The sequence below is a fragment of the Equus caballus genome, chromosome 10, assembly GCF_041296265.1.
Source record: "Equus caballus isolate H_3958 breed thoroughbred chromosome 10, TB-T2T, whole genome shotgun sequence".
NCBI lineage: Eukaryota > Metazoa > Chordata > Mammalia > Perissodactyla > Equidae > Equus > Equus caballus.
In genome coordinates this window covers 18,482,204-18,507,147 of record NC_091693.1, presented here as the reverse complement: position 1 = coordinate 18,507,147, position 24,944 = coordinate 18,482,204, and the positions used below count along the sequence as shown (strand labels likewise).

Here is a 24,944-nt window from a genome sequence, read left to right as displayed (position 1 = left end):
ATCCAGTAGACCTGGCTGAGACTTCGCACACCCTCCCCTAATGCACACATATTATCCAGAATAAATATATATTTCTCTACATATCTATAAACTCTTCATGTGGAATTCAATATTAAGACCCAGAAAAATATCAAATAACCACTCTCTTTACAGCCAAGAGAATTTTTATCAATAACATCCTATTCAGGTTTCTGGAGTAAACTGTTTGCCTAAGGTGGGATATAAAACCTTCTGATGTGAATCATGATCACGTAAAGGTACATATTTCTGTCCTGGCCATGTTATTGGAGTTCATATGATCTTCATTGGGCCATGAAAATATCAACATCTGGAAGTCAGCAAGTTATCTGAAAAAGCAAAATGATAGCTTGTTGCCAAAGATGGTACCCCGAGAATCAAACATCCCGATATTTTTTCCCTCGTATAGTCCCTTCCCCTTGAGTCCATGCTGGGCCTGTGACTGGGTTTTAACCAATAGAATAAGACAGAAGAGACACTTGGGATTTCTGAGGTCAGATCATAAGAAGCATTGAAAGTTTCACCTGAGTCTCTTGGAACATTCTCCCTGGGTAAGGTCAGTCACTATCTAAGAGGTCTGATTGCCCAAGAGACTGCCATGCTGTGAGGAAGCCCAAGCTAGCCATACGGAGAGGCATCTTTGAGAGAGAGGCACCCAACCAGCCACAAGCTATTCCAGACATCTGAACTCAGGTGCTAGGCACGAGAGAGTGAGAAGCCTTAAGACAGCATCACCCTCAAGTGTCATCTGTCTGCAGCCTCGTGACAGAGTCCAAGTGAGAACTACTCAGCTGAACCCAGTGTACCCCGAGAACCGTGGGATTGTTTTTTAAGCCAGGGGTCACAATTTACCTCTTTTTATTTTGTGTATCCATTAACAAATGATTGTAGCTGGAGCTATTTTTAATACTTTTGTCCTTTAACGTTTATACTAGAGTTAAGTAATAACACACCACCATAGCACAGTTTTAGAATGTTTTGAATCTGACTGTATGCTTACCTTTACCAATGTGTTGTATATTTTCATGTTACTAATTAGCATCCTTTTGTTTCAGCTGGAAGAACTCCTTTCAGCCTTTCTTGTAGGTAGGCTTAGGGGTGAGAAACTCCCTCAGCTTTGGTTTGTCGGGGAAAGTCTTTAACTCTCCTTCACTTCTGAAGGATAATTTTGCAGGATAGAGTATTTTCGGTGGGCAGTTTTTTTCTTTCAGCACTTTGAATAGATCAAACCCTTCTCTCTTGGACTGTACCGTTTCTGCTGAGAAATCCACTGGTAGCCTCACTGGGGTTCCCTTGTAACTTACCAGCTTCTCTTCTCTTGCTGCTTTTAAGATTCTCTCTTTGTGATTTTTGATAGTTTTATCATAACGTGTCTTGGAAACGATCTCTTTAAGTTGGGATTTTGGGGGGCCTATGAGCCTCATGAACTTACGTATTCAAATCTCTCCCAGATTTGGGAAGTTCTCAGCCATTATTTCCTTAAATAAGTTTTCTGCCCCCTTCTCTCTCTTTTCTCCTTCTGGGACTCCAATAATGTGTAGATTGTTTATTTTTGTGATGACTGATAGATCCTGTAGGCTTTCTTTACTCCTTTTCATTCTTTTTGCTTTTTTCCGCCTCTTACTGGTTAATTTCAAAGTTCCTGTCTTCTAACTCATGGATTGTTTCTTCTGCTGGATCCATTATGATATTGATATTCTCTATTGAATTTTTTCATTTCGGTCACTGTATTCTTCAGCTGTAGGATTTCTGTTTGGTTCTTTTTTATGATTTCTATCTTTGTTAAACTTCTCATTTTGTTCATGCATTGTTTTTCCTGATTTTGTTGAATTTTCTTTCTGTTTTCTTGTAGTTCACTGAGTTTCCTTAAAGCAGCTATTTTGAATTCCTTATCAATAAATCACAGATCTCCACATCTTTGGATGTCACCCAGTGATAACCATAGTACAGGACAGAGTGTAAACTCAGGTGTGACCTGGGAATAACTGTAGTCCAGTTCATAACGTAGAGTCTGTAGTCTAAGGGGCTGGATGTCTTACCCAACCACTTAATAGCTGTATCATTCCAATAAAGTTAACAATTTTAACCAATTTCTTAGTGTTCCATGGAGTGTAGAGTAGGAGAATAATTTGTAACTTCTTCATATAATCAGTTTTATGATTAAAGTTTGATTAAAGTATGACTTATGAATGTGTAAAGTGATCAGAATATTATTGACATGTGCTAGCTCTCAATAATTATTGGCCTTTCACAGTATCATTATGATTACTATCAGTATCTACAGGTATTTGGCAGGAATACAGGAATGAAATTAGAAAAAATGAAAAAAAATAATGAAATAAGTAACTACTTGGTAAAATATGTAACTATTTGATCTTTATTCTCTCTGCTAAAACACATATCCACTTCCATCTCTTTGCCTGGTTAAGTTCTACTGAATTTTGAGATAACAGGTTAAATATCACCTCCTTTCATAAGTTCACCTGCCCCCTAAACTTTAGTGGGGTGCCCCTCCCACGTATTTTCATAGGTCCCTTCTCTTTTCATCTTCATAGCACTTATCGCATTGTTAAACACGGTCTGGTTTCTTGTCTTTCTCCCTCAAAAGCACAAGAAGGTCAACAACTGAGTCAGATTTAAAACTGTGGGTTATCAGCACATTATTTGACACACAAGTGCTCAATTCAATCTATTGATCCAGCCCAAGAATGAATAGGAAAGAGATGATGATTCTTCTCTTGATTATCAAATATTCTAATTTAAACTTTGTTGCCCTCAAATTTGGGTTTTATATCATTCATTAGATGGTCTTAATTTTAGCTTATGATGCCCATGGGAAATGGCAGAAAACTAGATGTCTCTTTAAGTTCTCGTAGAGTCGATATTCCATACATTTTGTGGGCACTCTCCCTTTTGCTTGTTGCATGAACACGTGAAGCTGTGGCCTTAGGGTCCTTCACTGGGAAATAGAAGGGCAGGGCCAATGAAATAACAATTGCTGTTCTGCATCTTCCGTGTGGTGGATATGCGAATTCTCTTAGCCCAGTCCCTGAAACCTGAGCATTTAATAAATTCTCGGTATGTTAATGATTAAATGGCAACTGAGAAATGGATCCTGTAGTCTAGTTATAATTTAATATAAATTCAGCCCCACGTGTCTGTGAGTCTAAAGCAAGTTCTTGACCTTTGGCTCAAAAAGAGAGATAGCAGTTCCTGGTTTCTCAATTTCCTTTCAGCTTATTACTATCACTGTATCTATTTATTTAGTTTTACATTTATTTTGAATTATCATCAAACAGAGAAATCTGGCAAAAGTGCACAAAGAATTCTTATATGCAATCGACACAGATTCACCAAAGGTAAAATTTTGTAACATTTACTAGATCATTTTCTTTCCTTCTCTCTCGTATATAATATTAATTTTCTCAATCGTTTGAGAGTAAGTTGCAAATATCATTCCCCTTCATCCCTCAAAAATTCTATGTATATTTTCTAATAACAAGGACATTTACTGTATAAACGCAGTAAAATTATAGAAATCAGGGAATTTAGCATTGATGCAATATTATTATCTAATCCACATTACAAATTAAATGTAGCCAATTGTCCCAACAATGACAGCATTTTTTGTGGTCAAGGATCCACTCTGAGATTTAGTTCACACGTTCCTTCAACCTGGAACATAGCCTCAGTTTTCTTTGTTTCCATGACAATTTGACAATTTGAATAGTACCAGCCAATTATTTTGTAGAATATCCCTCAACTGGATTTTATACAATGTGTGCTCATGAACGCTTTCAGGCCTAAAGTTCATGTTTTAGATATGTTCCACATAGAAAGGGGGGAGAGTAAGTTAACAGCAGAGAGACCTGACAAATGTTACCTCATCCAGGTGATCAAGATCAACATCAACAATGATAGTCAAGTGGATAGGAAGTACTCTCGAAACGTGTGATGAGAATGGTATGTTACCTCCATGATCTCCCACCCCAAAACCATAAGCTCTGTCTAACCATGAGAAAAACAAGTGGCAAACCCCAATAGAGCGACTTCTCCAAAACACCTGACCGGTGCCCCTCAAAACTGTCACGATCATCAAAAACAAAGAAAGTCTGAGAAAATGTCACAGCCAAGAGGACCCTAAGGAGACATGACAACTCAACGTGATGTGGTGTCCTGGATGGGATCCCAGAACAGAGAAAGGATGTTAGGGAAAAACTAAGGAAATGTGAAGAAAGAATGGGCTCTGGGAACTCTCTACACAATCTTCACAATTTTTGTATATCTAAAACTGTCCAAAAATAAAGCTGATTAAAAATAATTTTTAAAATTTGCCCACATTTCCACATCCTTGGGCTTGTTATTGAATTCCTGATTCCCTCTCATGAGTTCAACTCAGATGATCCCAAAATGTTCTCTGAATGATTCACGGTTGCCCAATATCATCAACCTTGGAACCCTCTATCAAGATCCACTTGTCTTTATCAGAAGGCAAACTCCTCAATGAACCAAGATAGATTAATAATTGTTTTATCTTTAGTATTATAGCTGGTCTCCCAGCGGCTGCCACAACCTCCAGCAGTGGCTACAGCGGAAACTCTAACACCAGGAACAGAGAGCTCATCATGATGTCAGACAGGTTTGTGTGGTTCGAAGGGATACCTTTCCCTACCGTGGGTTACAAACCTGAACTCATGAGCGAAGCGCGGGACAGTTTTGTGTTTAAGGATGAAGATGTCTTAATACTGACTTTCCCAAAATCAGGTAAGGAAGCTGGATCAGATGCTGAGACTGGCTGTGGCCATGTCCTCAGTTACTCTGTAAACGAATGGAGTGTTTTCTATATGCCAGACAATGCGTAGTGCTGTGCGGGAATAGAGCTGTGATACCAGTTATACTCAGAGAAAAGGCCTTAGGCAGTTGCACAGTAAGATGAGTGTCCAGAGGGTGTAATCTGAGTTAATACGGAGAACCTACGGGGATAAATCCTTAGGCAGAGTCAGATGTTTGTATGGAGGCGTGGAGGAGGATGGCCAGTGAGGTCTTTATAGAAGAAATAGAAAAAAAGTTAATTATGTGAAATTAGGGATATGTTAATCAGCTTGATAATGGTCATCATTTCACAGTGTATACATATATCACTTCATTGCATCGTACACCTTAAATTGATACAATTTTTCTTTGTCTGTTATACCTCAGTTAAACTAGGGAGGGATGAATAAACACAACTGCCACAGCCCAAAAAGTAAAGTAGAAGAAATAGTATCTAATTGAGATGAAAAAATGAATGTGAAACGATTTACTGAAGAGGGATATTTTCAGGTAAAAGTCTCAGCATGGACAATGGTCAGGAATTGGAAAAGAGAAAATTCAAGGGACTGAAAGGATGTGGATCATATTTCTATTAGGGGAGGGGCCTGGAGGGACTGCAAATTGGGCAAGGACTGAGTCTGAAGACATGGGAAGTGGCAAGGTGGGAGAAAGCCAAGGGCGGTGGGAACATGTTAAAAGGATTTAAACAAATAGCCGAAGGGTGGAAGCAACCCAAATGCCCATTGACAGATGATAGAATAGACAAAATGTAGTACATACACATAATGGAGTATTATTCAGCCTTAAAAAGGAGTGAAGTTCTAACACACAACACACTGTGGGTGAACTGTGAGGACACTGTGCTGAGCTAAATAAGCCAGTCACAAAAGGACAAATATGGCCTGATTCCCCTTAGATGAGGTACCCAGAGTAATCAAACTCATTAAAACAGGAAGTAGAATGGTGGTTGCCCAGGGTTGTCAGGTATGGGAGGGAGGGGAAAATGAGAGTTGTTGTTTAAGGGGTACAGACTATTAGTCTGCAAGATGGTTGTACAACAATGCGAATACACTTAACACTGCTGAACTGTGCACTTGAAAATGCTTAAGATGGTATATTTATGCTATGCATGTTTCATCACATTTTTTTTTAAAAAAAGTCGTGTTAAAATGAGTGACCGTAATTTTCTTTCTTTATTCAGGAACAAACTGGTTGATTGAAATTGTCTGCCTGATTTACTCCAAGGGGGATCCCAAGTGGATCCAATCTGTGCCCATTTGGGACCGCTCACCCTGGGTAGAAGCTGAGCATGGGTATAATTCACTAAAGGATAAGGAAGGCCCCCGCCTCATCAGCTCCCACCTCCCCATCCAGCTCATCCCCAAGTCTCTCTTCAATTCCAAGGCCAAGGTCAGTGCTCAACGGTCAAGATAAGTTTGATGAACTCTTTCCAAAGTCTAATGTGCCTGGGAATCCCCTGGAGATCTGGTTGACATGCAGCCTCATCCAGTAGGTCTAGGATGGGCCTCAGATTCTGCATTTGGTGATGACAGTGTCCATACTTGAGTACGAGGGTGTAGATCCCTCTACAGCTTACACCACGCAGGTGTAAACCAGAGGCAAAGTGAAACGATAACACCAGAACCTTAGAGAACAATGTTTTAAACCCAGTCAGAATTTATAACTGTGTTATATACTAGATAAATTCTGTCTGTTGCTCTAAAAAATAATCAGCCAATCTTAATTAAGTGAATGCCTCCAGATGCTAGGTAGAAGCACCAGATTTAGAGTTGCCCATGTGGGAAGCAGCCCATTCATAAATCAACGCCTAAATCCAGGGAGATTGCTCTGGCGTCGTGGCTGGTTTTTCTAACCACTATGTCTTCCTATATATAACTGTCTATTGAGCTCAGCAGCCGCAGGAATCTCTCATGGGGTTGACAGATCATCCCCAGGAGGGACAAGGATACACAGGATTTACCATATCTCAGAGTGTTTTTAGAAACATGCTTTGCTGGAAGGTACTTTTTGGTTTGTGATGTTTAAAAAATGTTTTATACTTCAGCTGGATGGTGAACCTTAGAATAATATTCTCCTCTCTTGGAAATTTCACAATGGGCTGCAACACAGTTAAGTTTTGTTTTTCTTTAACCCATCACCTCCCAGGTTTATTTATAATAAACTCATTCCATGTGTCTTATTGGTGTTTGTTAAATGCCTGCATAGGGAACCTGAGGCCTAGAGAGAGTCGGGGCCTAGAATAATGTCACAAAGAAAGTTGGTGCAGAATAAAGACCATAAATCAGATGTTCAAATGCCAAGCGTTCTTGCGTGTACGTGTCTTTATGTGTGCACTTATCTTTAGTATCAGCTTGTTGAATCATTACATGTGTAGACAGCTGGGTTGACTCCTTGCAGGACATTTGGTCCTGTGCAAAATGTGCACAAACGTCTGGTCCACAACGAAGGGTTATTGATATCTGGTCCTCTTCAAAACATCCAAGGGACATTTGGTCCATAAGGTATTTGGCCCATGCTCAAAGGTCCTTGACATTTTGTCCCCTCCAAAACATCCGTGAGCATATTCTATGCCAAATGCTTTTGGACAGGACCACATATCAAGGACTTTTTGATGTGTGAACCCAATGTCTCTATCGACATTTTGGACAAGATCAAATATGACCAAATATCAAGGACCTTTTGGCATGAATTCATGTCTTATGGACCAAATGTCTTTATGGACGCTTTGCACAGGACCAAATGTCTGCTAATTGGATAACTACCTTCCAGATTTAGAACATTTCCACTTCTCTAGAAAATTCCTTCATGTGCCTCCCCAGTCAACACCCACTCATGCAGGTGATCATTTCTCTGGATTCTCACTCTATAGATTAGTTTAGCTAGTTCTTGAACTTCATATAAATAGACCTATACCATATGATTGTCTGCTGTGTATCTATGAATATAGCTCTGTTTATTAATCCATTCTCCTGGTAGTAATCTTTATACTTTACTACACAAATATAATACCACTCACCTTTTAAAACCTTCAGTTGCTTCCCATTGTGAGTGGACTATGATATCCCAGAGAGAAGGGACAATTCTTTGCTCTTCCATTGTTATATCCTTAGCATTACCCCAGTGACTGGTTCATAGGAACTTAAAAATATATATTAGGTTTGGGGCTGGCCCCGTGGCCGAGTGGTTAAGTCTGTGCGCTCCGCTGCAGGCGGCCCAGTGTTTCGTTGGTTCGAATCCTGGGCACGGACATGGCACTGCTCATCAAACCACGCTGAGGCAGCGTCCCACATGCTACAACTAGAAGGACCCACAACGAAGAATATACAACTATGTACTGGGGGGCTTTGGGGAGAAAAAGGAAAAAATAAAATCTTTAAAAAAAAAATATATATATATATTAGGTTAATGAATGCGATAACTAATATATTAAAAGAATCCATTGATATTTATTGGCATTTTCTAGGAATTGGCTTTTTCTATGTTTATATGATCAAGAAGGATGAGAAATGACTGATTGAGTTTTGTTATCAAATTTTTCTCTTTAAGGTGCTCTATCTCATCAGAAATCCCAGAGATAGTCTTGTGTCTGGTTACTTTTTCTATAGTAATTCAAATTTTACTAAAAAACCGGAATCACTGGAACAATACTTTGAATGGTTCATCCAAGGAAATGGTGAGTGAATGTAGAATACGGAAGTGGGAGGATTGTCAGAGGCCTTTATCAGACCTCATCTTACACCCAACCTGAGATCTCTACATCTCACCATCCCAGGGGTATAAGGCTTCATCACTATGGAAACACAAATTTTCAAATCTACCTTCTCTCCCGCAGAGCAGTGGAACCACAGCCAGCCTTTCAGCTTCCTGCATTGTAAAGCATCCTAGCTACGTTCTGAGTCTCCAGTGCCAGTCTAAACTAACACAGAGCACTGGCGTTCTTCTCTTCTCTTCTAATTTGTGGCTTTCTGAAAGTCAGCTTTTCCTTGGCTTCCAGGACAACACGACCCTGACTTTCCACTCCTTTTTAGATGTATCCTTACGAAACTCCCTTAATCCTCATGTGCTATCTGTCTCAGAAATGTATGCGTTACCTTAGGATCTCTATACGTTTTTTTTTTTGTAGGGGAAGATTCGCCCTAAGCTAACATCTATTGCCAATCTTCCTTCTTTCCCTCCTCCCAAGGTGCCAGTACATAGTTGCGTACACTTTTAAGTTCTTCTGGTTCTTCTTTGTCAGCTAACACCACAACATGGCTACTGACAGATAAGCAGTATGGTTCCACGCCTGGGATCTGAACCCGGGACCCCAAAGCAGGGTGCGCCAAAGTTCAACCACCAAGCCGTCAGGGCTGGCTCAGATCACCATACTTTTAATTACACAGAATTTCCAGGCTTTCTCAGATATAGAAATTTTGCAATTTTTCTCAAAACTTTGTGATCAGTCCCATATCTCAGCTATGATTTGTCTCCCTAGCTTCAGATCGGATTCTCTAACAGCCCGTGGACGTCTACACTGGAAAGAGTCATAGACACCTCTACTTCAATATGTTTAAGGTTGAACACATTTCCCGCATATCCCAAACTGTTTCCACTGCGGGTTGATCTTATTCAATAAATAGGACCACCCCTCACCCAGGGTTAGCATGATTCTGACAAGTGTCATCTGTTTCCCATCCCACTCCCATGCCCCTCAGCCCTTCTCTTTATCTATTTATCATTCAATTCCCATGACCTAGATTAATATCTTCACTCTGCTCTCAGCTAAAATGTCTCTGTACTTAGGGAAGTCTTCTTTTTCTGTACCATATAGAATACTATCCTTCTGCATCTTTATAGTCTTATCTTTTTTTAACCCTACTACTCATCATCAATGAGTATGTATTCTATTTATCTTTTTTATTGCATGTGTCTCCCAACTAAAATGTAAGCTCTTTGAGTGGTTCATTCTTGACCCAGGTCCCAGAGTGGTGCTTGCCACATAGTAGCCACTAATACACCTTTGTTAAATAATGAATATTTGCTCGTCACTCCTTCCATTGGTGCTTTATTTCCCAAAGACAGTGTTAGTTCTCATATAGATTCACACAACAGACTCATTATTGATGTCTTCACCTCATGCTCTCTGTCCCTTCTAGGCTATGTTGCAGTAGTCTGTTACATATGAAAGGGTTGCCTGAATTGTTTGCCCTCACCATAAAGTTCAATCTACAAAGCGTGGCAGTCACGTTTCTTACTGAGCTGATTCTGGCTGAACTCTTCAGTCCTCTGTCCTGCTTTCCTTCAGTTTACTCTTTCAGAAAGAAAAGGCAACAGTGAAAGCCTATTGTGGAAGCCCAGACATGAAGAATACACCCCCTCATCAATGCTTTATTAGATCTTGCCAACTGGTGCACAAAATAGTGTCACTAGGAATCCAGGAAAGTGCAATCAGTAGTGGTGGGTGATGAAGACATATCCTGTAAACCTCACCACTATCCCAATATCTTGCTTATCTGTCCCTCAAAACTCACACACAGGCCTCTTTCTTATCTAGTTAAAGACCACCAACACCAAAATCTTTATTGTTATCAACTAATATCAAAATCCTGAGTTGTCCGCAGCCCTGTAGAAGGTCAATCCAAACGCTTTCCCCCATACCAATGAAGAAACCCTGGGAATTTAAGTCCTAGGGAATATTGTCTTCAGTTACAGGCAACAGGAGACCCTGCTCTGGACCCTGGGTCTTAGAGCAGAGCTCTGGATCATACATGATAACAAAGCCTTGGGGGGTCCCCTGCTCTGGACACATTTCCTTCCCAGCGAGGTAGAATCTGTAGGATTCCTGGAGCTTGCAACCCTTTCATCACCCATCCTCTGGGAACCTTGAACCCTAGAATTTCTTATGCAAAAGACCCACACATGTTTTCATGGCCTGTGTAGTCATCTACTCTGGGTCCCACCTCCCAAGGCAGACCATATCTGCACCATGAGCAATGCTGGGTTAGGTGTAGCCAAGAGGAGAATCAAAATGAATCAGCAATAATTGTTGTTTGTAAGCATCACTGAAGCCATTAGGGTTTTGGTCAAATGCTTCTCCCAAAACTGTGTATATCCCAAGTTACAAATTAAATGAGGTGTTTCAAGTTTTAGGCTATTCAGTATAATGGTTCTCTGGTGCACATGTGTGTGACCTTCTTTCTGGTTTATACACCTGAGAGTAGAACTTCTAAGGCATAGAAAATATGAACTTTAAACTTTAAAAGTTAATACCGAACTATTTTCCAGGGTGGTTGCATCAATTTATTTTCCCACAAATAGCATATGAGAGTTCATGATACTCCATTTCCTCAGTAACACTCATTACTGTCAGTATTTTTATGATTGTCTTTAGAGTAATTTTGCAGAATAGTGGAGAGTTGACATATTTTTCTTAGTTTATCTCCTCTTTTATAGACCTTGTTTATCCCTCCTTTTATCTAAAGCATTTTTAATGTCTTACATGATATTTTATGACTTTTTCTATGAAAGGCTTGCAACTCTTTTTCAGATGTATGTCATTCCTTCTAGAGTAACATCCTAAAATTACATTTTCCAGTAGTTTGTGCCTGATTTGGGGATGGAACTGATTTTGAATATTGATTGAATATTCACCAATCTGAATGAACTCTCCTCTTAATTCTCATTGTTTCCCTGTAGGTTCTCTTTGATTTTCAATGAAGTATAAATATAACCTTTAAATAATGATATTATCTTCATTTCTAATACACGCATGTTGTCTTTATTTTTTCTTCTCTTATCTCATTGGCCAGGGCTCTGGGACGATGTTGAATAGAAGAGATGATAGTGGCAATACTTGCTTGTTCTTAATTTTAAAGGTAATTATTCAAAAATGTTATGTTTTAACCTTATTGAGAAATAATCAACAAATTAATTGTATATATTTAAACTTGGTTATTTGACATACCTATACATTGTATAATGGTTACCAATAGCAAGATAACTAACACATCCTCTGCCTCGCATAGTTAGGTCTTTGTGTGCGTTGCGTGTGTGTGGTGAGACTTCTCAAGATCTACTCTCAGCAATTTTCAAGTACATAATACCAAATTATTAACCACAGTTACCATGCTGTATGTGGGATCCTCAAAACTTCTTCTTGTAACTGAAACTTTGTACCCTTGAACCTATATCTCCCCACTGTTTCTCTGCACATCCCCGGGCAACCACCATTCTATTTTCTGTTTCTATGAAATCTTAATTTTTTTTGTATTCCTCTTTAAGTGATGCCATACAGTATTTGTCTTTGCTTACTTAGCATAATGCCCACCAGGTTCATCCATGTTGTTGCAAATAGCAAGAATCCTTTCTTTTTTATAGCTGAATAATATATATGGAATATATATATAAATATAAAATATAAATACATAGAAAATAATATTCCATTACATATGATACATATAAATACAAAATGTAAATATAAAATGTAAAATAAAATATAAAAATATAAAATATTAAAAACATATCTATATCTATATATAGATATAGATATATACACATCACATTTTCGTCATCCATTCATCCATCGAAGGACATTTAGGTGGTTTCTATGTGTTAGCTATTGTAAAAAATGCTGAAATAATCCTTCAGTGAACATGAGTGTGCAGAGATCTTGTCAACATTCTGACTGTGATTCCTTAAGATATACATCCAGGATTAGGATTGCTGGATTATATGGTAGTTCTATTTTTAAATTTTTCAGGAACCACCATTCTGTTTTCCATAGTGGCTGTGTCAGATTACGTTGCCGCCACCACTGTATAAAGGTTTTCCTTCTCTCCATATCCTCACCAACGTTTGTTAACTCTCGTCTTTTTTATAATAGCCATCCTAACATGTGTGATGTGATATCTCATCGTGGCTTTGATTTGTGTTTCCTTGATGATTAGCCCTGTTGAGCACCTCTTCATATACCTCCTGGCCATTTGTGTGCCTTTCTTTGGAAAAATATCTATTCAGGTCCTTTGCCCATTTTTTAATTGGATTATTTGCTTTTTTTTGCTATTGATTTGTATGAGTTCTTTATATTTGGGATATTAACCCCTTATCATATGTAGGGTTGGCAAATATATTTTCCCATTTTGTAGGTAGCTTTTTAGAATTATTGATTGTTTCCATTGCTGTGCAGAAGCTTTTTAGTTTTATCCAGTCCCACATATTTATTTTAGCTGTTGTTGCCTGTGTTTTTGGTGTCTTATCCAAGAAATCGTTTCCAATCAAATCAAGGAAATTTTGCCTATGTTTGCTTCTAGGATATTTATGGTTTCAGGACTTGCATTTAAGACATTGGTCCATTTCAAGTTGATTTTGATGGGTGGTATAAGATACGAGTCCAGTTTAACACTTCTCCATCTGGATGTCCAGTTTGCCCAACACCACTTATTGAAGAGGCTATTCTTTCCCCATTGTGTGTTCTCAGTGCCCTCGTCAAAAATTAGTTGACTGCATATGTGTGGATTTATATCTGGACTCTCTGTTGTCTTCCACTGGTCTATGTGCCTGCTCTTTTTATGCCAGTACCATACTGTTTTGATTACTATAGCTCTGTAATAAAGCTTGAAATCAGGGACTGTGAAGCCTCAGCTTTGTTCTTTCTCAAGATTGCTTTGTCTATTCTGGGTCTTTTGCAGTTTCATACAGATTTTAGGATTTTTTTCCTACTTCTGTGAAGGATGCCATTGGAATTTTGATAAGGATTACATTGAATCTGTAGATTTCTTTGGATAGTATGGACATTTTTGCAATATTAATACTTGCAACCTAAGAACACATAATATCTTCCCTTTTATTTGTGTCTTCTCAATCTCTTTCATCAATGACTTCTAGTTTTCAGTATGCAGGTCTTTCTCCTCGTTTAAATTTATTCCTAAGTATATTATGGTTTTTGATGCTCTTTTAGATGAGATTGCTTTCTTAATTTCTCTTTTAAATAGTTCATTGTTAGTGTATAGAAATATAACTGTTTTTTGCATGTTGATTTTCTATCCTGGGGCTTCATTAAATTCACTTGTTAGTTCTACCAGGTTTTTGATATAGTCTTTAGGGGTTTTTTTACATATAAGATCATGTCATCTGAAAATGAAGATAATTTTACTTCTTTCTTTCTGATTTATATATTTTTCTTGCCTAGTTGCTGTGGCTAGACTTCTAGGACTATGTTGAATAGAAATGGTAAGAGCGGTCATCCCTGTCTTTTTCCTCATCTTAGAGGAAAGGCTTTTACCTTTTCACCATTGAGTACAGGGTTAACTGTGGGCTTGTCATGTATGACTTTTATTATGATGAAAAACATTCCCTATATACATAATTTGTTGTGTTTTTATGAATTTTGTCAAATGCTTTTTCTGCATCTTCTGAAATGATCATACGATTTTTATCCTTCGTTCTGCAGTGTGGTGTATCACATTAATCATTTGCATATGTTGAACCATCCTTGCATGCCATGGTGTATGATCATTTTAGTGTGCTCTTGAATTCAGATTACTAACATTTTGTTGAGGATAGTTGCATCTATATTCATCAGAAATATTGGTCTGTACTTTTCTTGTAGTGTCCTTATCTGGCTTTGGTATCAGAGTAATGCTGGCCTCATAGAATGAGTTTGGGAGTATTCCCTCCTCTTCAATTTTTTTGAAGTTTGAGGGAATTGGTATTAATTCTTCCTTAAATACTTGCTAGAATTTACCAGGAAACCATCTGGCCCTGGGCTTTTGTTGGTTTGGAGATTTTGGACCATTCATTCTATCTCATTACTTGTTATTAGACTATTCGCTTTCTATTTCTTCATAATTTAATCTTGTAGGTTGCATGTTTCTAGGAATTTACCCATTTCTTCTAGGTTATCCAATTTGTTAGCATATAACTGTTGATAGTAGTTTCTTATGATCCTTTGTATTTCTGTGGCATAAGTTATAATCTCTCCTCTTTCATCTTTTATTTATTTCAGTCTGCTCTGTTATTTTCTTACTCTAGCTAAAGATGTGTCAATTTTATTTATCTTTTTAAAAAGAAGCTCTTATTTTTGTCAATCTATTCTATTGTTTTCTGGTCTCTGTTTCATTCTCTTCCCTGCTCTGATCTTTGTTATTTCCTTCCTTCTGCTAACTTTGGGCTTAGTTTCTTCTTCTCTTTCTAGTTCCTTAGGTGTAAAGTTTGCTTGTTTATTTGAGATCCTTCTTTTTCAAAATTTAGTCATTTATAGCTATGAACATACCTAATAAAACTGCTTTTACTGCACCCCATAAGTTTTGATATGTTGTGATACTATTTTTGTTTGTTTCATGATATTTTTGTGTTTCTCTTTGGAATCCTTCTTTGACGCATTGGTTTTTCCTTTCTCCTGGATTCACTTTAGATATTCATAAAGAATGACTTAGATTAGCTCTGTCATAACAAAAGTGGTAAATTCTCTCATTGTTTGACCTGAAATTGTCTTTATTTTGTGCTCACGTTTCAATGATAGTTTAAGTAGAATTCTTAGTTGATAACTAATTTTCCACTATATTTGGAGTTAAGAAAGACTTGGGTATAGTAGACAGCCATTCAAAAGTATAATATAGTTAAGATATGGAGGATGGAGTGAGAAGACTTACCTTCCTAGGAGGTAACATTAAATGTAGAGAAAGGCGGTTTTCAAGGAAACATACCTGAGAATTTCCTGCATTGATGAAATCTCAATTTGAAGAACCACCCCTAGCCTCACAAAGAATTATTACAAATAAATCTTCACCTAGTCTCTAGGAAAGCTGTGGTAGAAAGAAGGAAAGAAAACCTTAAACCAGAGCAAAGACAGATAATTTCCAAAGGAACAATAATTACAATAGCAACAAGGAAGGCAAGAAGACGGAAAAATATCTTCAAGGTCCATGGGAAAGACCCACCAACTAAAAATCCTAAACACTCAACTGATTTTTGGCAGCAAGAATACTATTCTTCAAGCCACCTGGCTCTCTGGACACGATCACCTTAGAGACCCTTGAAAACTGGCACAGAGCCTGCTCCAAATGAACAAGGCTTCTTACAGGGTAAATGCATAATGTTGGATAATAGTTTTCCATCTTTATTGTCATTCATTCCCAACTAGTTAGGACAGGCCTAAATGTGCCAGACATTTTGCTGTTAATTGTGCCCACAAAAGTGAACATAATAGATGGATTTTTGCTTTCATAGAGTTTGTAACCTACCTCCTCTTTCTGCCTCCCCAATATGCAGTGCCATATGGATCCTGGTTCGACCACACTCGTGGCTGGATGTCCATGAGAGGGAAGGAGAACTTCCTGATACTGAGTTATGAAGAGCTGAAACGGGTAACTGTGGTCCTTATGGTTAGCACACACCTCTCACCACCATCTCCACTCCTCTAACTTCCCTCCCTTCCTCTGTGTCTCTATTCCACCTTCTCAGTCAAAGTTGAGCCTTGTGAAGGGTCATTAGGAGTGAGAATAGCTCCCTGGTCTTCATTTCCCTACTTCTGATTGACACTGACCAAGCTCCATGCTCTCTTTCTTCATGTTCTCTTCTTTGTTTCATCCTACAACATGTAAAGGTCGTTTTTCATGAAATGAGACACAGTAGAATGACTTATGCTCACCCTCGCAGTGGTTCTAAAATTTCTAGGGGTAGGACACATGACACTGCTGATAATCTAGTGGGGAGAGGGGACTGAGGAAGAAGATGGGAGTGGGTAGAAACATGTCTGCTTCCATAAATGTGTCCAACTGCCTGACATCCCAGATTGACTGATAGAAGAAAGATAAAATCATGAAATCAGTCTGTGTAGTTTTTCTGACAGGCCAAGTACCAGACTGAAAAGTGATGGGCAGGAAAAGCCATAAGATGATGCTCAAACCAGTATGAGTGATTAAACCATTGGAAGAAGAACTTTCCTTATTAGTGGTATCCTGGAGAAAAGAGCAAATAACACAAACACAAGCTTTTGCTTCTAAGAAGCATTACTTCCCATCATCTTCCTCTGTCTAATTCTCTATGGCCTCCATGTCAATTTCATTTTTTTTTTTTTACCAAGAAGCCTTTTGTAGCAAGTGTACCTACCTCAGGTACATGCTCCTACACCTTCTAGTAATTATGCTTTCAAGCTGCAATATGAACATTTATTGTAGTAATTTCTATAGTTGAGTGTTTTCTGGCCATAATGAGGGCTCATGGGATAAAGAAAAATTTTAAAACATTATAGCTCTAAGAGGAAGGTGTATGTTTCAAAGCAGTCTTTCTGATTATAAAATCAATTTTGTGCCAAGTACTAGTTATTGAGACAATATATAAGAAGATATTATGAAACTGTGTGTTATTCAAATGCTAATTATGGAAAGGAGTGTTAATGGAGGGCACATCCAGGATTTGAAATCAATCCCTCCAATCTTTGTCAAGTTATTCATGAAACTCTCCTTGCTTAATCCTGATCAGAACCGTCTAGAAGCCTGTCTAAAAGTGTCTTTAGAAAACCCAGCCCTGTATTTAGTGTTAAGGAGTCCTGAACTCAACTATACTGGGAAATCCATGTGGATCCTGCACCTTTCTATCCTGCATGCTCCTTCTTTTTTACCTTTTCCTTTTCTTCCTCCTAGGCACATCTAGCCAATTGTTTCTAGCTTCTCACATTGTTCTCTCTTCCTCCTCCCTCTCCTTCTTCTCCTCACAGTGTTGTTTCTTCTTTCTCACCTACTTTTCTATTTCTTTCTGTTTCATATCTTCTCTCTTATTTTTTCTTCTTCTAGGACACAAGAAGCACTGTAGAGAAAATCTGCCAATTCCTGGGCAAGAAATTGGAACCCGAAGAACTTAACTCACTCCTCAAGAATAGCTCCTTCCATGCCATGAAAGAAAACAAGATGTCTAACTTTACCCTCCTCCATGATTATTCTTTAGTTGAGAAGAATGCATCACTTATGAGAAAAGGTAAAAGAAAATGCCATGCCTACAAAATAGATCAGAATATGTGGAGGGAATTCTGGTGCTCACAGTAGGGCACTAACACTTGGGAGTAGTGAGTGTTTGAATTTTTCAACTCTAGTTGCTCATCACCCAGAGAACTTCTCAGGTAGCCTTATCAAGGAGTCCCTTTTCATAGTGCTGATGCGGGCTGCAGGCACTTGTGGGGAGCTGATTAGGTCTGCAGTGGTCATCTGACTTATGTGAGGTCATTCAGATTCTCTCTCCTCAGAATTTGACATGGTGCATATCCATTCTACAAACTATGACCAGGTTAGTTCACAACTCCTACCAACTTTCCAGCTGGGATTGATCCAGAAAATGATGAAACCCTGGGGGGGGATGGTAACGTTGGTGCTCTCACACTGGTGATTTCACAAAGAGAACGACCCTGAACAAAGAAATGTGTAAAAATGGACTCAACTGAGGAAAGGAGAGTGGAGAGACTTTTCACTTAGCTGAGAGCTTGTCTTTCTATCAGTCATTGTAAGGAATCTATGATGAATGATTAATCATGTCCCTTGGGCTCAAGATGAGCTAATTTGCTCACAATTCCATAGTTCAAATATATCCAGGATGGTGATCCATAAAAGGAAGAAATTAAATAGTTGAAAATACCTCAAACAATTGGCAGCTGCCTCCCAGGACAGAGGAAGAGAGAGCCACCACCCCAGTAGGCCAGGAGGTCAGAGGATCAAGACCAAGATGCTCATTCTCGATCCTATAAATCTCAGTGAAGTTGTCCTGCTAGGTTTTGGATTTGCTTGGGACCCAGGATCCTTTTCTCCTTTCTAAGTTCTCCCTTTTGGAATAGGAAAGGCATAAACCTTTCCTACCATTATATTTTGGAAGCAGATAACTTGTTTGGTTTCACAGGTCACAGCTGGAGAGGAATCTCACCTTAGGGTTAATCCTACCTCAAGGCTCATTTATGCTTGATTTACATGATATTTAAATGAAATTTGGGACTCAGAGTTGATGGTGGAATGGGTTTAGACATCTGGGCAGCTGGGATGTGGCAAACGTATTTTGCATGCAAGAAGGACATGAATTGTGGGTGGGGAGGCCAGAAGGAGGAGTATAAGCTGAATTGCATCTCTCCAAAATTCATATGTTGAATTCCTCACCCCCAGTACCTCAGAAGGTAACTGTATTTGGAGATAAGTTCTTAAAAAGTTAATTAACCAAAATTAGGGTGAATCCTAATCCATATGATGGGTGTACTTAAAAGAAGAGGAAATTTGGAAACAGAAATATGCACACACCAAGAGAAGATCATGTGAAGTCAGCTATCTACATACCAAAAGGAGAAACCTCCAGAAGAAACCAATGCTGCTCTGACACCTGGATCCTGGACTTCAAGCCTACAGAGCACGGGAAAGCAAATTTCTGTTGTTATAAAAAAAAGACCTCCAGCAATCCTAGCTTTTGACACTTTACTAAAACAGAAGTAGAGGGAATACCTAGCATAGAGAGATTGTCCATTCTTAGATTTCATTTTATGCATCAGGGTTTGGCAGGGTTTAAAATGTCATATTTATGTACAATGCTTGTGTGAAATGGCTAAAAGGACAAAGGATAATTGCTTAAAAGAGAAAGGCAACGGGGGTGAATGACCCAGGTTTTTTGGCAGGGACAAAATAGAGTGGATGCAATCGAATTTGGTGCATAATTCAATGAATACACCCACTGTTTCTTCTTGTCTAGGATGACTCCTTCAGGAGGCAACCACATTGGATTTCAACCTTTTCCAATTTTTCATGGGAGGTTGAGGGTAGATATAGTAAGGATGATAACAATTGACAATCGTCATGTGATTATTATTGCTAACCTGGTGATCTGACTACACATGTAATTTGTAACTGAATCATCACAAGAATCCCATAGGGTATTATTTTCCTCAGAAAATTGTGATAACTGATGCAGCCAGTAAGACACAAGTCCCTTTGAAAACAGGATCTCTGATGCTAGAGACTAAACTTATAACCACCATGCTTTACAACTTCACTATTCTAGCACAGAGTAGACTAAGAATAGATAGGTGGGTGACAAAGAAAGCAAGAGAGAAAGAAAGGAATAATGAAAAGGATTAATCTCCTGTGTCTCTATCTCAGGTCTGACTTGTGTCCTTTCTTTCATCTGGGAGGCACATACAGGTCCAAGATTAATTTTAAAATTAATTATATCAATTATAATTAGATAGCTATATAGATCATGATTCACTGAAAAGCTGTATCAAATGTAGGTCAAGGACTGTTCTGTTCGGCTACTTTCAGGATAATTGGGGCTCTTTTCCACTCAGGACACAAGAAAAATATTTTTGATTGTCCCTTGGGGTCTACATATACCGACTGCATTTAGGAGAACCTTGGCTGTTGAAGTCTCCATTACTGATGACCTATCTGATTTTCAGATCAAAGCAATAGTTTTCTTTAACTGATTGTTGTTGTTATTGTCCTTGATGATTTTTATTTCAGAAAATAGCTTCTGGTGTGGAGTAGACATTCTACAACTTTTGTTGATTAAACAGAAGGAAGAATGAATAAAAACATAATATATTAATTTTTTAAAGAAATTTGGGGCCAGCCCAATGGCACAGCGGTTAAGTGCACACGTTCTGCTTCGGTGGCCCGGGGTTCGCCAGTTTAGATCCCGGGTTGGGACGTGGCACTGATTGGCAAGCCATGCTGTGGTAGGCATCCCACATAGAAAGTAGAGGAAGATGGGCACGGATATTAGCTCAGGGCCAGTCTTCCTCAGCAGAAAAGAGGAGGATTGGCAGCATATGTTAGCTCAGGGCTATTCTTCCTCAAAAAAGGAAAGAAGAAAGAAATTTGGTTTAAACCATAACAATCAACAAGCTGTTTGATCATTTAATTTTTATGACAAACTATAAACTACTATATTACAATATAATACAAATATATTTTATTATAAACTACATATGAAGCTGATAAAGTATAAAAATCAACAAACTGTTTGCCCACCCAATTATGCTATATCTAAATATATTACACACCAGACTATCAAAATTGTTGTAGTATAGCTGTTAACACTAGATCAGTAAATATCAGTAAATATCGTAAGTATGACCTGAAGTTCTAATCAACTTTATTTAAAACTTCGCATCATTCAGCCATTATTATTAGTATTGACAGAATTTAGTGCTTGACAGAATGTTTAAAAGGTGTCTTCATAACCAAGATGTTATGGGCCCATAAAAATCCACATATTGAAGCCCTAATATCCAGTACCTCGGAACGTAGCTGTATTTGGAGAACGGGTCTTTACAGAGGTAATTAGGTTAAAATGAGGTCATTAGAGTGGGCCGTAATCCAATAATAATGATGTTCTTAAAGGAAGAGGAAATTTGGACATGTACAGAGCAAAGATGATGTGAGGACATAGGAGGACACCCATTTATAAGCCAAGGAGGGAAGCCTGGAACAGCTCTCTCCTTCGCAGCCTCAGAAGGAAGCAACTCTGTCAACACCTTGATCTCTGACTTCCGGCCTCCAGAACCGTGAGAAAATGCATTTCTGTTGTTAAGCTGTCCAGTGTGTGGTACCTGGTTACAGCAGCCCCAGAAAACTAACACACAAGACTTTGGGGAGACTTTTAAGCAACAAAAACTAGGGACAGACATAAATAGAAAATTACAGCAGAAGGATTGGTAGTATTTTGAAAATGGGTAGGATATAGATCTTGAGGACCCTGCATAGAAACGTTGGATTCTCTCACGTGGACTGGTGTTTAATAGGAGGCCGCCATATTGAATTTACAGAGACTCTCATGCTTCAACAGCTCTTTCCGGCTTCCCAAATATCACGTGTGTTACAGGAGTCTATCAAATCAACAACGAGGAAAATTGTTCTAATAATGAAGAAAATGAGGAGCATGCTAGTAAGAGTGGATGTTTTTAGGGCACCAGTTATTTTGTAAGACATCCTGTTATATTACTTCTATGCATATAATTTAAGAGTATAATTTATATATCCTCTTATATATAAATTCTTATATACTCTCTCTCTATATAATATATATTTCTATATATTAATGTATATAAAATTATAATTATTCTGCTATATATTCATTTTACTAATGCATTAATTTAGTTATATTAATATAATACATAAGTATTAATTTATATGATAAAGAAATAATTATATAATTGTATCATTAAGGGTATGGCTTCTAGTGATAAAATCTTTGGCTTAAAATCCACATCCACCACTTTCTGACTATCTATCCTCTCCAAATCCTGTTTTTTCTCATCTGTAAAATGGAGATGATAATAGTATATTCTTCATTCTTTTAGTCATCCTTTCAACAAATATTTGAGTATGTAGTGTCTATGACTCCTTGAAACACTAAATCATTGGCTATTTAAAAAGAAAAGCATGTGACTTTGTAGAAGTTATATATATATTGGAGATACGTATGATACACACATACAAAAGAAATACATACAGCATACCATATGTGATAAGTGTATGAAGTAAAATACAGCAAGGGTGAGACTTACAGTTTTAAACAGGGTAGTGGGAGACAATCTCACTGAGAAGATGCAGTGGAGCTAAGACGTCAAAGAAGGAAACCAGGAAAACGTGGATGTATCCGAGAGGACAGCTTTCCAGGAAGAAGGAGCAGGGAATGCACATAGACTGATGAGGGGAATGTATGAGGCAGACTAAGGAGACTCGGTGTGAGGGGGTAGAGCGAGCAAGTGGATGGCCATAGGAGTGGAGTCACACGACAGGGACCAAACCACCTGAAGCCATAAGCCCTTTCACTGAGTAAAACCAGAAGTCCTTGGAGAATCTGAGCTACAAGGGACATGATCTGGCTTAACTTCTCAAGGAGTCAAGCTGGCTGCCACACTGAGAATAACTTATAATGGAGAAGGATAAAAAACAGAGAGACTGGTCAGAAGTATACTACAATAATCCAGGTGAAAGATGCTGTTGGCTTGGGCCAAGGTGGTAGAAATAGAGGTGGTGAGAAGTGGCCAGATTCTGGAGGTATCAGAGGATATGACTACAGTTTTGCTGGTGAATTGTATACAGAATCTGTTGGGAGAGAGGAGAATATAGGAAATTGTTTCCAAGCAGTTGGAAGTGTAAATGGGTATGATCTCCAGGCAATATAAAGGCCCACCAATGAGCCATTGGTCATTCTGTTCTATTAGCTACAATTTCCATGTCAAGTAGACAGAAGGGATAGATCCAGGAGGAAATATGTTGGTGTCTTGAGTCCTACCCCTAGATCTGATCTGAGTCTCTATTTCATGTTTGTCAGGCATTACTGGAGACTGGAAAAACCACTTCACAGTGGCCCAGGCTGAAGCCTTTGATAAGATATTCCAGGAGAAGATGGCAGATCTTCCTCGAGAACTGTTCCCATGGGAATAATGTTCAAAACCTTCTGGATCTTATATGAATCTTGATATTTGTTTTCCTGTCCTTGTACCTGTGCATGACTGGAGGTAATTGTGTAAAACCTGTATTTCACCCAGGAGCCTCGAATTATCCAATCTTTGTATCTTTGAGGACTTGATTGTGAAAAATTACCATGGGACCCCTAATTCACTTTGGTGCACTGCAGCGTTTTGAAAATGTTTGTAATGTTTCACACATAATGATACAGAAATAATATAATTTTTACCCGAAATTGTCAGAATTTTTTAATAAAAATGAGAAATAAAATTAACAAGCAGTTAAGCCTCATTTTCTTTCCGTTGTCTATATCTCACAATTTATTATTACTCTGACCTTCAGGTATATAATTCCCAACATAATATTTTTCTCTTACTATATGGTGTTTTACTATAAATGATATATGGTATTTTTGGAGGCATTTAAAACTTAGATAAATGACACACTGCATAATGCATTCATTGACTTACATTTCCACTCAGCATTTTGTATTTGGGTTTCATCCATCTTGATTATATAGCTAGTCCAGTATTTAGTATTGAGAGTTATAACTTAGTTATCAGTTCTCCTGTGAGTGATTGTGAGTTTCTTCCCGACCAGTTTTTCCCTATTTAAATCGCTGAGTTGGCCCAACATACGATCTTTCCTGGAGAATTTCTATGCACACTTGAGAAAAATGTGTATTCTGCTGCTTTTGGATGGAATATTCTGTAGGGGGATGGAATATTCTGTAAATATCTGTTAAGTCCATCTGGTCTAATATGTAGCGTAAGGTCAACATTTGCTTGTTATTTTTCTGTCTGTTTGATCAATCAGTTATTGAAAGTAGGCTATTGAGGTCCCCTATTATTATTGTATTGCTGTCTATTTCTCCCTTCACGTCTGTTAATATTTGCTTTATATATTTATGTGATCCTATGTTGGATGCATAAATATTTACAAATGTTATATTGGATTGACTCAATCATTATATAATGTCCTTCTTTTGTCTCTCACGACAATGTGTCTTAAAGTCTATTTCGTTTGATATAATTAAAGCTCCTCCTGCTTTGATTTCCATTTATTTTGAAGCAGGTCTTAATAAATTTAAGGAGATTTAAATCACATCAAGTATCTTTTCCAATCACAGTGACATGAAACTAGAAATCAATTAAGTGAGGAAAACTAGAAAATTTACAAACATGTGGAGATTAAACAACATGCTACTCAACAACCAGTGGGTCAAAGAAGAAATTGAAAGATAAATAAAATAATATCTAGAGACAAGTTAAAATGGAAATCCAACATATCAAAACTTAAAGGGATGAAGCAAAAGCAGTTCTAAGAAGAAGTTTATAGCTATAAATGCCCACATGGGGATACAGGAAAGATCTCAACTAACCTGGATCTACAACTCAAGGAACTAGAAAGAGAAGAACAAACTGAGCCAGAAGTTAATAGAAGGAAAGAAATAACAAAGATCAGAGCGGATAAATGAAATAGAGACTGAAAAGACGATACAAAAGATCAATGAAACTGAAAGCTAGTTTTTTGAAATATAAACACAATAGACAAAACTTTAGTTAGACTCACCAAGAAAAAAAACAGAGGAATCAAATCAATAAAATTACAAATGAAAGAAGATACATTACAACTGATACCAAAGAAACACAAAGGATCAAAGAGACTACTATG

The 24,944-nt window shown here is 38.0% G+C and overlaps 1 protein-coding gene across 2 annotated transcripts; it reads left to right on the top strand.

Moving 5' to 3' along the window:
* Positions 1-3,211: 3,211 nt before the first annotated feature.
* LOC100050557 (sulfotransferase 2A1) lies at positions 3,212-24,329 on the top strand. Of its 2 annotated transcripts, XM_070223104.1 has the most exons (8): positions 3,212-3,377; positions 3,911-3,981; positions 4,559-4,782; positions 6,032-6,240; positions 8,398-8,524; positions 16,099-16,193; positions 17,622-17,802; positions 23,134-24,329. In XM_070223104.1, the coding sequence occupies exons 3-8, from the start codon at positions 4,644-4,646 to the stop codon at positions 23,244-23,246; spliced, it is 864 nt and encodes a 287-aa protein (XP_070079205.1). In that variant the 5' UTR covers positions 3,212-3,377; positions 3,911-3,981; positions 4,559-4,643; the 3' UTR covers positions 23,247-24,329. The 2 variants fall into 2 exon arrangements, with proteins under 2 accessions (XP_070079205.1, XP_001917522.4); XM_001917487.4 differs by lacking the exons at positions 3,212-3,377; positions 3,911-3,981 and having other exon boundaries at positions 4,460-4,782.
* Positions 24,330-24,944: the final 615 nt, after the last annotated feature.